The 13,760-nt window shown below is 32.1% G+C and overlaps 2 protein-coding genes and 1 long non-coding RNA gene across 3 annotated transcripts; 1 reads left to right on the top strand and 2 right to left on the bottom strand.

Moving 5' to 3' along the window:
• Positions 1–5,300: 5,300 nt before the first annotated feature.
• Positions 5,301–6,011, bottom strand: LOC117910387. The gene has a single exon (XM_034824461.1). The coding sequence runs from the start codon at positions 5,847–5,849 to the stop codon at positions 5,310–5,312; it is 540 nt and encodes a 179-aa protein (XP_034680352.1). The 5' UTR covers positions 5,850–6,011; the 3' UTR covers positions 5,301–5,309.
• Positions 6,012–7,663: 1,652 nt separating this feature from the next.
• On the top strand, positions 7,664–8,160 carry LOC117910388. Its single transcript, XR_004650659.1, has 2 exons — positions 7,664–7,788; positions 7,874–8,160. It is a non-coding gene; the product is annotated as an uncharacterized LOC117910388 (long non-coding RNA).
• Positions 8,161–8,293: 133 nt separating this feature from the next.
• LOC117910374 lies at positions 8,294–10,353 on the bottom strand. The gene is made up of 2 exons (XM_034824450.1): positions 9,486–10,353; positions 8,294–8,331 (listed from the first exon to the last, which is right to left on the bottom strand). The coding sequence occupies exons 1-2, from the start codon at positions 10,351–10,353 to the stop codon at positions 8,294–8,296; spliced, it is 906 nt and encodes a 301-aa protein (XP_034680341.1).
• Positions 10,354–13,760: the final 3,407 nt, after the last annotated feature.

The following is a 13,760-nucleotide window of genomic DNA, read 5'->3' as shown; positions in this document are numbered from 1 at the left end:
TTGTTTTTATAGTATTTTATTTCTATTAAGTATTAAAAAAAAAAAAAAAATTAATATGTTATTTTTTCTATTTAGAAAAAGCTATATATTTTGGTGGTGTTTGTTTTTTTGGTTTTTTACTGAAAGTAATTTGGTTTTAGAATTTAGGTTGTTTGTTTTTTTACTTTTTTATAACTTATTATAAACTTTTTACTAAATAGAAAAAATCAAAATATATAGTTTTTTCTAAATAAAAAAAATAATATATTGATTTTTTTTTACTTTTTAATACTTAATATAAATAAAATACTATAAAAACAAACAACTTAATATTTAACCAGCATTAAGATTCTATTTAGAATTAAGTAAAAAAACAAACACTATCTTTGAACTTTTTCTATTTAGTAAAAAATTTATAATAAGTCATAAAAAAAAAGAAAAAAAATAACTTAAATTATTTTCGGTAAAAAGTTAAAAAACAAACACCAGCTTTGAAGGGTGTAGACCAGTGCCCTTAAGGCACTTCAATTCCTGGGGACTGGCTGGTTAGCATGGTCTCAGTACAATTCTTGTCTTGTCATGTCAAGGGTTGAATCAAGTAAAGAATGAGTGAAGGTGTAGACCAATGCCCTAAGGCACTTCAATTCCTGGGGACTGGCTGGTTAGCATGGTCTCAGTACAATTCTTGTCATGAATCGGAACATGGGAAACACCTACCTCTAGTGTGCAGAGCTTGAGGAAACAAACCTTACTTTTGGACATATCATACGACTCTGCATATATTTTGATTAATTTTAGTTATTTCTTTTACTAAAGCATATTCAAAGAATGTAATCATTTCTATAATAATTTTGGGATCTTTTTTTTTTTTTTCAAATAACTAAATTTGCATGGATTGAAAGTAATCAAACATTTTACTTAACACATAAGATCGTACCATTACTAAAACCTCAAAAATATCTAAATATAAATGGTTAATAAGAGCTTGATAATTATTATTTATATTTGAAAGTATCTTATTAAAAGCTATACTATTTTTTATTATTAAAACTATGATATCATGAGAAGAGAAATATAGAGAAGGAAAATAATAAAATGAGATTTAATATGGTTGAGGTTAGAGTTGTAATTGGGATGGATTAAAAGGTTAAGTCATGTTCATTAATTATTAATTTAATAAATTAAAATTTCAACATTTAACAATATTTTTAATTAAATAAAAAGAATAAATTTATTAGTTTAAGATAATTAAAAAGTGACAAATGTTAAGAGTTTATTTCTGATTTGTTTTATATTTTTTACATTATAAATAAAATAATAGATAATATAATTTTAAAATAAATAATAATATAAGGGTTCAAGTTTTCAACACTGATATTTTGAGGCAGATATTTTTCTAAACCTAGCCTAGCCTGCATCATAAGTTGCACCCGTATTCAACCTTACATCCATTTTCCTATGATTATAATAATTTTATTTTTGAAAATTCAGACTCTTAAATGGGTGCAAGATTTTCATTTTCCTTTCAAAAAAATCATAATTATATAAGGTATATATTTCTTTTAAAAATTTCCAGAGACAGTCGTGCATAAGTACCTGTAGAGGGCCACGGTCTAAAGTGTAGTAAATTCTAATAAACCCGCCAAACTGCTTTCGACAGACGACTTAGCATAGGAGAGTCTAAATGTAAATGAAGATTTAGATTTAAATCTTGGGACCATTTACTCGAAATGTCATCATCGTCCTTAGTGAACATTGAATAGAATCACATGCACGGTTGAAGGCGGCAATGGCAATGGCTATGATTCTGGACTGGGCGTCTGTTAAACCATTACAACCATGCATTCATTGTACATTACTGCTGGCTAGCCATGAGGGAGTAAAATCTTAAGAAGGGACGTATGCTGGCTACAATTACAACTGGTAGAGTCATTGTCGACCTTTGATTTTTGAGGCTGATTAAAGCCCAACATGAAACTTCAATCTGAATTCAGAAATGTAGTCATGCTGCACCACCTGTAACTTCAAAATTAATGGAGATTGAATAGAAAAGGTACAGTCCACCGCCCATGTCTCACCCATTCCACTACCTCATCTCCAAATCTACGCCCCAATCTAATTAAAAAACAAACACCACCTTAGATTTAAATCTTGAGACCATTTACTCTAAATGTCATCATCGTTCTTAGTGAACATTGAATAGAATCGCATGCACGGTTGAAGGCGGTAATGGCAATGGCTATGATTCTGGACTGGGCGTCTGTTAAACCATTACAACCATGGATCCATTGTACAGTACTGCTGGCTAGCCATGAGGGAGTAAAATCTTAAGAAGGGACGTATGCTGGCTACAATTACAACTGGTAGAGTCATTGTCGACCTTTGATTTTTGAGGCTGATTAAAGCCCAACATGAAACTTTAATCTGAATTCAGAAATGTAGTCATGCTGCACCACCTGTAACTTCAAAATTAATGGAGATTGAATAGAAAAGGTACAGTCCACTGCCCATGTCTCACCCATTCCACTACCTTATTTCCAAATCTACGCCCCAATCTAATTAAAAAATATAAATATAAATATTCTCTTTTGCTCCAACCAACTAAAAACCTCAATAGGGCACCCAGCTCCTACAAAAGCGACTGCCAACCCATCAGGGCCATTACCTTCGTCACTAATATCAGGCAAAAAAGATAAGACAAAAAAAAAAACCATTATTCTCCATCCTTTTCGGATCTGCAAGTTGCCAAACATACCACTCCTCAGCCATCATAATAATGGCTTTGACGGGGACTATTTTCTATAAGGTTGGGGGTTTGGCAGATTGTGAAAAGGTTGTGTAGGCAGTGAGAAGTGAAAACTCATGAATGTAATGCAATATTGAGTATACTAACAGTAGGGTATTGAGGAACATATGGTATAACGCATATCCTAAGATGGAACCCAAGATATATTTTTGATGTTCTTTGCAGGCTCTTTCCACTTTGTGGGTGGTGGCAGACATCTGTACCCTCATTAACTACTCTTGTAGTTAAGACTGCAGAAATGGTCCATGTTGATGAAAGAGAGATGCTGACTCAATTATGAATGTCTACAGCGTCTATTAACTAATTTAAAGACCTCAACTACCATTTCTCTTCTGCACTAACAAACCTAGTATGGTAAACAAAAGTAACCTTTGAACCAGTCGAGAGTTGAATCAAGTAAAGAATGAGTGAAGGTGTAGACCAATGCCCTAAGGCACTTCCATTGCTGGGGGACTGGCTGGTTAGCATGGTCTCCGTACAATTCTTGTCATGAATCGGAACATGGGAACACCTAGGGAAAGTTGTGTTTATAGGATGTTATATGATAAATATATGGTTTTGGAACCCCATTGTGGACCCCGCATTTCAGTTCATGCATTTTTCACTCGATGATAAACTCGATCTTTATTCGAAAATGATTTTTATTTATTAAAAAAAATATGACTTGGAGTCGCCACTTATTTTTGTTTTATTTTTAAAAGAGTAAACAAAATAAGAAAGAAAACCCTGAGTGTGACTCCTTATTTTGAAAAAGGTGGTTTGTGAAAAACCGGATCGGGCTCGGGGGTCATGTTACTTATCAGAAAGGTACGGTAAAGACCGTAGCACCCCTCTAAGTCCCTAAAGTCGGATCTTTACTAATAAAATGAAGCTGACGTGGCGATCAATAGGAAAACCAACGGATACTCAAATCGACCATGCACACATGGGAATCAAAACATGCATAGAGAATGACCAGAATGAGAAGGGATGCATACCTGAGCCACGAACGAGCAATGCGCCTATCATAAAAATGGGGTCAGTGTATAATAAAGAGCACAAAACATACCACATGCGTCACCAAATAGAAATTAAAACTGTTTGAGGGAAAACTGGATTTTTGAAATTTATTTGAAAATTGGAGTTTTAGAGATTATTTGAAAATTGGATTTTTAGAAATTAAATATACGAATGAGAATTTTAATAATTAAATTTGAAAGGAATTAGAATTTCAAATAACTAAATTTGGGAATCGGAATTTTGAAGAATTATTTAAATGCGGAATTTTAATAAACAAATAAGTGAATAAATAAATGAGTGAAATAATAATAATGATGAAATAATAAAGATTAGGTAAATAATTGTGAAAAATAGAGTTTTAGAGATGGGAGATCGAATTTAGAGACTAAGATTTTGAGAAATTATTTGGAGATGAGATTTTTAAATATATGAATAAGTGAATAAATAAATGAACGGGATAATAATAATAACGAAAATAATCATTAAACAGCTGAATGTGAATATTGGAATTTTTTAGATTGAAAATTAAATTCAGAAAATGAAATTTTGAAAAATTGAACTTTAATTATTGGAATTTGTAAAATAAATGAATTGAATAATAATAATAATAATAATAATAATAATAATAATAATAATAATAATAATAATAATAATAATAACGAGAATAATATTTAAATGAATGAACGTGAATAGTGGAATATTTGAGATTGAAAATTAAATTCGGCAGTCAAATTTTTCAAGAATTGAACTTTAATGATTTGAATTTTTAAAAGAAATAAATAAATAAATATGGAATGATAATAATAACAAAAATAATGTTTAAACGAATGAACGTGAATAGTGAATTTTTTTAGATTGAAAATTAAATTCGGAAGTCAGATTTTTTTGAATAATTAAACTTTAATGATCGAAAATTTTAAAAGAAAGAAATAAATAAATATGGAATAATAATAATACTAACAAAAATAATGTTTAAACGAACGAACGTGAATAATGGAATTTTTGGAATATTGGAACTGAAAATTTGAATTTTGGGAAAATTAAATTTAAAGTTAGAGTTCTAGAAAATTATTTCGAGAATTGAATTTTGAAAAATTAAACTTAAAATATTGGAGTTTTGGAAAATTGAATGTTAGATTTGAAGTTTCGTAAAATAAATTTAAAAATCACATTTTACGAGATTATTTTGGAAAGGATACATGTATATATATATTCTTAAATAAAATAATAAATAAATAAATAAATAGACAAATAAAAAAATAAATGAATAAAATAGATAAAATAAATGAATGAATTTGAAACGTTGGGATTTTTAAAAGAATTATTTGATAAGAGGACTTTCAAAAAAAATGAAAATTTTAACATGTAAAGTGGAATTAAGAAAATGGCACGTGGGAGAAAAAAGAAAAAATAATAATAAACCACATCGAAGCCTGCGGGAACCATGCCACCAATGAAGAATGAAAAATAATATAAAAAACTCGTGTATTTGACTTTTATCCACCGATTTGTTTAAACAATGCCATCAGTGGAAACAAAAAGGCTTCATCAAATACTTGCTCTTGTCAGATAATAAACTCCAAGCCTCTGAAACAAGCTTAAATGTACCATCTGCACCAATGGACTTGTGTTTATTAGGATAAAGCATAAGAGCCAGCTCCCTGCATTGTTTCTTCACAGATCCCTCATCAGCCAAGGGGATTACACCAAGTATCCCATACCAATCCACTCCTCCACTCACTTTCTTCTCAGCTGAGATGTACACATCAAGTATAGTTAACATTTGAGAAATACCCTCACGCCCAGGATACAAATTTTGGGCGTTTAAAACAAATTTCTTTGCACCCAAAAGGTCTTTATCCCTGAACTTCCTCAGGGCAATATCTTTCGCTCGAGAGGCATCATCCTTATAGCACTCCATAATACTCTTACACGTTTCCTCTATGCGTTTCTCTACAGCCTCTACCGCCTGGTTGATGACTTCAAAAAGATGGGTCCCAGCATGCATGTGCACAAAATAAAGGCCCTTACTTTCAAAAGCTCTCAAACTGATACACAAAATCATCAACTATGTCCCACAGCCCATGGTTCGGCAGCTTGCAGTGGATAAGTTTGAGGGAGAAAATGGGTATGCTGAGCAAGAAATGGGTGTGGCGGGCGTCACGTGGCCATGCATGACCATGCATGGCAAATGGGCTTAGTGGGTATGGAAAATGGGTGTGATTGGTGGGTTTGAAAGGCAAGTGACGTTTGGTCATTTCAGATGCTGGAGCAGATTTAATGGGTGGCAATACAGGTGGAGGGTGCAAAGCAGGCTCATTCATCTGAAGTGATGGGCTTAGTGCCCTGCTTCTCGATGACCTTCCTCGGTGGACATCACCAGGTCGTCCTCTATTTCTATTGCACCAGGTGAATAGTTTATTCAGATGAAAAGCTACCAGAAGACTCAGAACTAGAGGATGCAATCACTAATTCAACAACTGCAGCAGTATGCCAAACACCCACAAGCAACATATGATGCGTGTACACCCTCCGTATTCATCATTGTGTACATGACCATGCAACTCATTCTTCAATTTCAGAACATGAGACAAACATGGAGCCTCATCCATAAAGCTGTTTCGAGAGAGAGAGAGAAAGGGAACTGGGACAGAGAAGGATGCATAAAAAAATGAACAATCCAAAACAAACAACGTTGAGCTTAAAAACCAAGTAGTGGCATCAAAATAGACCCGAGGACAACACTAACAAGTGCAAGACTTCCAGCAAAAATCTCGTATCCAAACCAAAGAAACAAGGGATAACCGATTAAAAGGGACAAAAATCCCTCAATATTGCAGAACTAACCCCTCACTTATTTAAGTCTCAAAAATGACCCAATTCGGACAAAAATACCCCCTCAGCTATCTTTTCAGCCCATTTTCCCTCCAACTCCAATTTTCCCTTGTATTGTGTCTCTTCCTTACCTTGCAAACCCATTTGTTCCATTTGTTAACCTGCGAGAAACAAATCACGAAAGATTTTTCCATTTATTGCAAGAGAACAAAAAGGCAACACAACATAAAGTAAAAACAGAAAGTAAGTTTCACTATTTCATTCTTTGATTTTAGTTTTTCACATATGAATCTTCATCCATGAAATGAGAAAAAACCCTAAGTGTTTTATTTTGGTTCATTTTTTTATTTTTTCAATCAAACCCTATTTTTCATCTTTCTGATATTGTGTGTTGATTCAGTTCATGCAAATGGAGGAAGAAAAAAATTCGGTGATGAAAAATACGAAACAGAAGAGGTATAAAATTTTGGGAAAAAAGAGAAGTGAAAGAAAGCCAGATTTTGAAACCTCGTCATCGTCATCAAAAAATGAGAAGAAATCAACTGATTCAGTAAGCATTAATTTTCTACTTGAAATTTTGATTTTTAATTTTTTTTTTAATTTTATCATTTTTAATCGATTATCCTTTTTTTATGAATTTATTTTTCATGAATTGATAATGTAATTGTTGAAAATTTTCTCAGTGAGGTTATAGTCCAAGGTTTAAAGCAATATTTGAATGATTAGAAAAAACTAAACTTAACTACTATCAAGTTTACCATTAAAAGGTTTTGAAATTTTGTGTAATGAAGTTATTTGTTATGAATTTATAACGTATTTGAATATAATTTTTATGAAATTATTTTATCCAAATATTTAGAATTTTGATTTAAATATATATGTTAAGAAAAAATTGAACTTAACTGCTATCAAGTTCATTGTCAACAGGTTGCAATTTCAAAATGGGTATTAGGAGTTGTCCACCTTCATCGAAGGATTATATATGTATATGACTTATTGATAGGCATCAATAATAATGCAAGATTGCAAGTTGTCATTAAACCATTAGCCAAATTGTTGCCGCATATATTGAATGCAATAGCATATTATGGGTTTCATGGTGACACAAAAGTTAACTACCAGGAATGGGAAATTGAACGACTGTAAGATATTCCTCAACAGGAAAATGAGTAAGTGATCTTAAATTTACTTTCATAACTTATACACTTAATCCTTAATAAAATCCCTAACATTGATTATCTGTGTACCATGTAGTGGTGATTGTGGCATGTTTGTTATCAAATATGTTGAATACTTAATGCACAACCATCCATTGAAGTCATTAACAAGTGCTCGAATGGACTGGTTTCGGGAAAAGATTGCAGCAGAGTTATTTTATATGAAATACTTGCCTATGTAATGAATTCATGTTGATATTTCACATTTTGATAATGTAGTTGGATGGTTTGTTATATGTAATTGGATAGCTTCATATATGTAGTTAGACATTTTGATAAATGTAGTTGGACAGGTTGATATATCTACTTGGATATTTTGATGAATGTTGTTCGATAGTTATGTATACAATTGTCCTTTTAAACTAAACTTGAATGTTGTCAAGTTGTTATGTGTACAAACTTGAAGGTAGTTAAGTCCACAGTCTTAATAGAACACCTGAACTTAACTACTATCAAGTTAACTGTGAACAAACTTAACAGATATTAAGTCGAAATCTATTCCAGAATAACATATTTAATCTGGACTTAACAGGTATCAAGTTGATCTTCTATAAACTCATAGGAAGTTGTGTCTACAATTGTCATTTTAACTTGAACTTAACTATTGTCAAATTATTTTATGAACAAACTTGAAGGTAGTTAAGTCCACAGTCTTCAGACAAAACCTGAACTTAACTATTGTCAAGTTGTTTTATGAACAAACTTGAAGGTAGTTAAGTTCACAGTCTTCAGAAAAAACCTGAACTTAACTATTGTCAAGTTGTTTTATGTACAAACTTGAAGGTAGTTAAGTTCACGGTCTTTAAACAAAACCTGAACTTAACTATTGTAAAGTTGTTTTATGTATAAACTTGAAGGTAGTTAAGTCCATAGTCTTTAGACAAAACCTGAACTTAACTATTGTCAAGTTGTTTTATGTACCAACTTGAAGACAGTTAAGTCAACAGTCTTTAGACAAAACCTGAACTTAACCATTGTCAAGTTGTTTTATGTACAAACTTGAAGGTAGTTAAGTCTACAGTCTTCAGACAAAACCTGAACTTAACTATTGTCAAGTTCCTTATCAATAAACGTGAGAACAGTTGAGTCCATAGTTTGAGAATAAACATGTAATTTTCATTCATACTTTATACATAACTCATCATAACATATATGTATAAAAGTAACAAATATCTCCATTTCTATGGGTATGCAAAAAAAGGGGATCATTATTACAATATTCATCTATGTGCTTATCCTATCACCTTATACAAAAAAGTAACTTACATTTCCGTTCACATGGGTACCAAAAAAACAAAAAAGCTCACTATTACAATTTTCATTCCATGTAAGTTCATAGAGTGCCAAAGCTATCATGATATCAAGGGATTGGTCTTTTGCATGTTTTCCGATTATGCCCATATTGACCACATCGACTACAATTAGATGTGTGCTTGCCCTCTCCACCAAAGAAATTCTTACTTTCCTTGGTCTTCCTGTTGGACGTCTCGTTTTAGGTGGTAACACAACTTTGTCACGAATATGATTAGGTACTACCAAATCTATTTCATTTCCAGTTGGATAAATACACTCTGAATATGAAGATAACAATGCTTTAGTAGTAAAATACTTGGAGCACAAAGTGTAACATGAAATGTTGTAAAATCTACAAGCAGCAATAGCATGTGCACATGGAATATGATCAAGATCAAATTGTCGACATGTGCATGAACGAGTGTCTAAATTCACTTGAGCACTAATGCCAGCATAGTTAACATTACACTCCTTGGAGTTGATAGGTTCCACTAGATATGTTGTTGACATATTATACCTCGAATGAAGTTCTCCATCAGCCCACATGGTAAGTTCAATTGACATTGACATTGCTTGTTGTTGACGAGTCACAAACCATTTTTGAAGTAAGTTTCTCAATTCTTCAACCAATTGCAAAACTGGAAGATCTCTAGCATTTTTCAACACAACATTAAGGCTTTCAACGATCCCTGTCGTCATGATATTATATCTTTTTCCGGTAGAATATGAACGTGCCCATCGATCAACACCTATATCCATCAAATATCTTGATGCTCTTGGGTCAATCATCTCTAGCTGCCCAAATATAAAATTAAACTCTGAAACACGATAAGCATGGGTAGCATCATGGAACAACTTATGAATTGCAGGATTCTTGAACTTTGTCTTCAAATTTTGTCCAACATGATAAGTGCAGACACCATGCCTCGCATGGGGAAATACTTTATGTACTGCTTTCTCAATGCTACCATGTCGATCTAATATCACAAACAAATCATCAATGTGTCCAAGTGCATCATGCAGTTTTTGTAAAAACCACTCCCATGAGGCATCATTTTCTGAATCACCAATCCCAAAGGCTAAAGGGTATATCTGATTGTTGTCATCTTTACACGTTGCAATAAATAAAGTTCTTAAGTACTTTGCTTTCAAAAATGTCCCATCAACTGCAATCACAGACCTTATTGATGTGTGAAACCCAACAAGAGATGCACCAATCGACATAAAAAAGTATTTGAATTGATTATCACAATCAGTAACTATATCAGTAATGGTACCAGGATTTTTTTGCTCTAAAACATAGCAATAGGATGATAAAGTGTTATAAGACTCCTTAGGTGATCCCCTAATAGAATCTAGAGCAAGTTCTTTGGCTCTCCACGCCTTATCATAACTGATTTGAACACCATACTACTTTCGAATGTCTACTACAATGTCTTTTGGTCAAAATTCACAACCAACCCCTTGATATGTTTCTTTTATACTCTCACCAATCAACCAACTACTTGCATGTCGATTGTCACGAGACATCATATCTAACCGACAAGTGTGTGTTGAAGATAATTTCATTATTTGAAACATATTGGAAATCCCCAACTTGGTAGCACGAACTCGCCACTTGCATTCTTTATCAAAACATTCAACAAGCAATAACTTAGTAGTGGATTTAGTTGTTTTGAACTCAAACTTCCTTTTCAGAGCCATCATATACAACTTCCTTTATAATTCTTTCTTATTTGAGTATATTTGGTGCTCTTCTAGATGGTCATCACTAATTCCACTAACTATAGGTTGTTGCATCATGTTTTGTCTTTCATTTGCTACATCTTCGATTATAGTGGGATTGTCATGTATGAAACCATCATTTGTATCAATCATGGTCAAAATTTCTGCACTCTGAGCTGAACTAGTTCTGAATGAGCCAATTTGGGTCACTTGCTTATCACTAGTAGGGTTAGTATTCATCCTATAATCCTCCTCATTAATTGCAGTCTCATTCATGTTCCAATCATGAACTTTATACCCTTCAAATGACTCATTTTGAAATCTTGGTCCATTTTCACCATCAACAGTAAGAGTTTCAACTGAATCACAATGAATGTGTCTACTTTTTTGCATCAACATTGAGTCTCCATTCAATTCTTTATCAATCTCAGAAGGCATATGACATTCAAAATAAGAATTGCAAATTGATTTCTGATTGTGATTATCAATTCTCTTTTCAACTATGATGCACAATGGAACAGACAGCTTACCATTTGTACAATTTAAACCAATAAAGAATTTCACATCCCCATCATCAATTAGTTGTATAAGACTTGTGGATATGTTGGCATTGAATACATACTTCATTGAAAGAAAACAATTTGTTGGATCTAGCTTCAGAATATGATGGACAACCCCTAATAACTCTTTATATGATATAGTTTTCGGGATCTCAATGCCTTTTACCTTTACTTTCTTCGAAATAGAAAACATTTCCATCTCGTACCCATTCTCCTTCATATAAAAACATTATTCCTACTTCATCAACCACTAAAATAACAAAATAATTCAATTAGTGGCATCAACAAACAATATTAGAATATTTTTTAGTTACATCATAGCATTAGCACCAATAAGTAGGTATTAATTTTAAAAAACTCATTCATTATTAAATACATATTATTTCATTACACATATTTATTTTTTTTAATAAACAACAAATAAATAACATTATTAATCATCTTTACTACCTCAAATAATACCAATAATGCTAAAGAAATACAATGTATATAGTTATTAAATAAATTCAAACATTGTAACTCTAAACTATTTTAAACAATAAAATATATTTATTTACTAAAAGATTGGTTATGTTATAATTCATTTAATGTCAAGGGTAATTTGCAAATGATTCAACTCAAATTGAGTATAATTAAATAAAATAACAATAATATAATGTTACTATAAAATAACTATATACAATCTTAACTTACGTGAAGTTCAACTTAACACACGTCAAGTTCAACTTAATATCCGTAAGGTTTTGATATATAACTAAAAAAGATAACTTTATATATTATATCAAAACCCTATTCACACATATTTACATCTATATAAAGAACAAATATGCAAACAATACCAAAACCATCATAAAATTCCACAAGTTTTATTACTTACCATCATTTGATTTTTTCATATAGACAATGTTTCTCCACACTACACTTTTTAAGCTGATGGTTTCCTTCTTTAATCCCTTTTTTCATGACTGTAAATGATATTAAAAAAATTATAACAATTTCAAACTTATTTAAATATTTACTACATCTCATTAAATGTTTGAAAATATTCAATAAATAAAACATGAAAGAAAAAAATATGGAAAAATAAAAATAAATGTACACTGTTTATCCAACCACAACTTAAAACGCTTTAAGTTGAAGAAATCCGAAGAGAAACTGTGTGAGACTTGAAGAAATGCACTGAAAAGAGAGAAACGGAAGAACAGGAGAAAATGAAAAAAAGGAGAAAGTGAAAGAAATAATAAAAAAGAGGTGAATGGAGGGAAATAAAATTAGAATGGGAGGGAAAAAGGAGTTGATGTAGCTGAGGGTATTTTTGTCCAGATCGGGTCATTTTAAAGGCTATTAAAAGTGGGGGGTTAGTTTTATAATATTGAGGGTTTTTTGTCCCTTTTGATCAGTTTTCCCAAGAAACAATAACCAGAAATAATAATAAAGAAATAAATAAAATAAATAAAAAGGTCTACTAGGAGCGTTTGGGCTACCCCCCCCCCCCCCCCCCCCACGCCTCCCCCCGGCCCGGGCACTAAAAGGGGTCTACACCCATATAACTAAAATATGAGATTTCCCTAACGAGAAAAATATTATATGTTTCATGCACTATTTATTGTTTATATTTACATTTTCGAAATTACCCTTTAAGTCTCCTTATCAGCAAGCAAAAAAAAAAAACAATATTTTTTTTTTTGTTTTCTTTGAGGGTTTTTGCATGGATTTTCTCGGAAATCAAACGAGGATGAATTTTCCAGAAAATCGAATGGGGGCGATAGAGGCAAGAATAGATCAGAGAGCAAAAAAAAAGAAAAACAATTTTTTTGGTTTTCCTCGAGGGTTTTGCATGGATTTTCTTGGAAATCAAACAAGGATGAATTTTCCCGGAAATCGAACGGGGGCGACAGCAGCGAGAACAAATCAAGGAGCCAAAAAAAAAGCAATTTTTTTTGTTTTCCTTGGGGGTTTTGCATGGATTTTCTCAGAAATCAAACGAGGATGAATTTTCCCGGAAATTGAATGGGGGCGACAACAGCAAGAATAGACCAGGGAGCAAAAAAAAAAGCAATCTTCTTGGTTTTCCTTGGGATTTTGCATGGGTTTTCTCATAAATCAAATGATGATGAATTTTCCCAAAAATAGAATGGGGGATGGATTTTCTTGGGGATCAAATGGGGATTTTTTTTGCTTCCGCCGCCCCCATTCAATTTCCTGGAAAATTCATCTTCGTTTGATTTCCGAGAAAATCCATGTAAAATCCCCAAGGAAAACCAAAAAAATTGTTTTTTTTTTTGCTTACTGAGGGTAATTTTGAAATGTAAATATGAACAATAAATAGTGTATGAAACATATAAT

The sequence above is a fragment of the Vitis riparia genome, unplaced genomic scaffold (genome assembly GCF_004353265.1).
Source record: "Vitis riparia cultivar Riparia Gloire de Montpellier isolate 1030 unplaced genomic scaffold, EGFV_Vit.rip_1.0 scaffold727_pilon_pilon, whole genome shotgun sequence".
NCBI lineage: Eukaryota > Viridiplantae > Streptophyta > Magnoliopsida > Vitales > Vitaceae > Vitis > Vitis riparia.
The sequence above is the reverse complement of the archived record's forward strand: the minus strand, read 5'-3'. Positions and strand labels throughout refer to the sequence as shown.

What these genes read in the sequence shown, in the direction of transcription:
- LOC117910374 (XM_034824450.1), bottom strand. Translation starts at nt 10,353, where the DNA reads ATGTCGATTGGTGCATCTCTTGTTGGGTTTCACACATCAATAAGGTCT. An exon ending in TGCACATGCTATTGCTGCTT is followed by an intron (nt 8,332 to 9,485) that starts GTAGATTTTACA and finishes ATTCTGGAATAG; the next exon opens with ATTTCGACTTAATATCTGTT.
- LOC117910387 (XM_034824461.1), bottom strand. Translation starts at nt 5,849, where the DNA reads ATGATTTTGTGTATCAGTTTGAGAGCTTTTGAAAGTAAGGGCCTTTAT.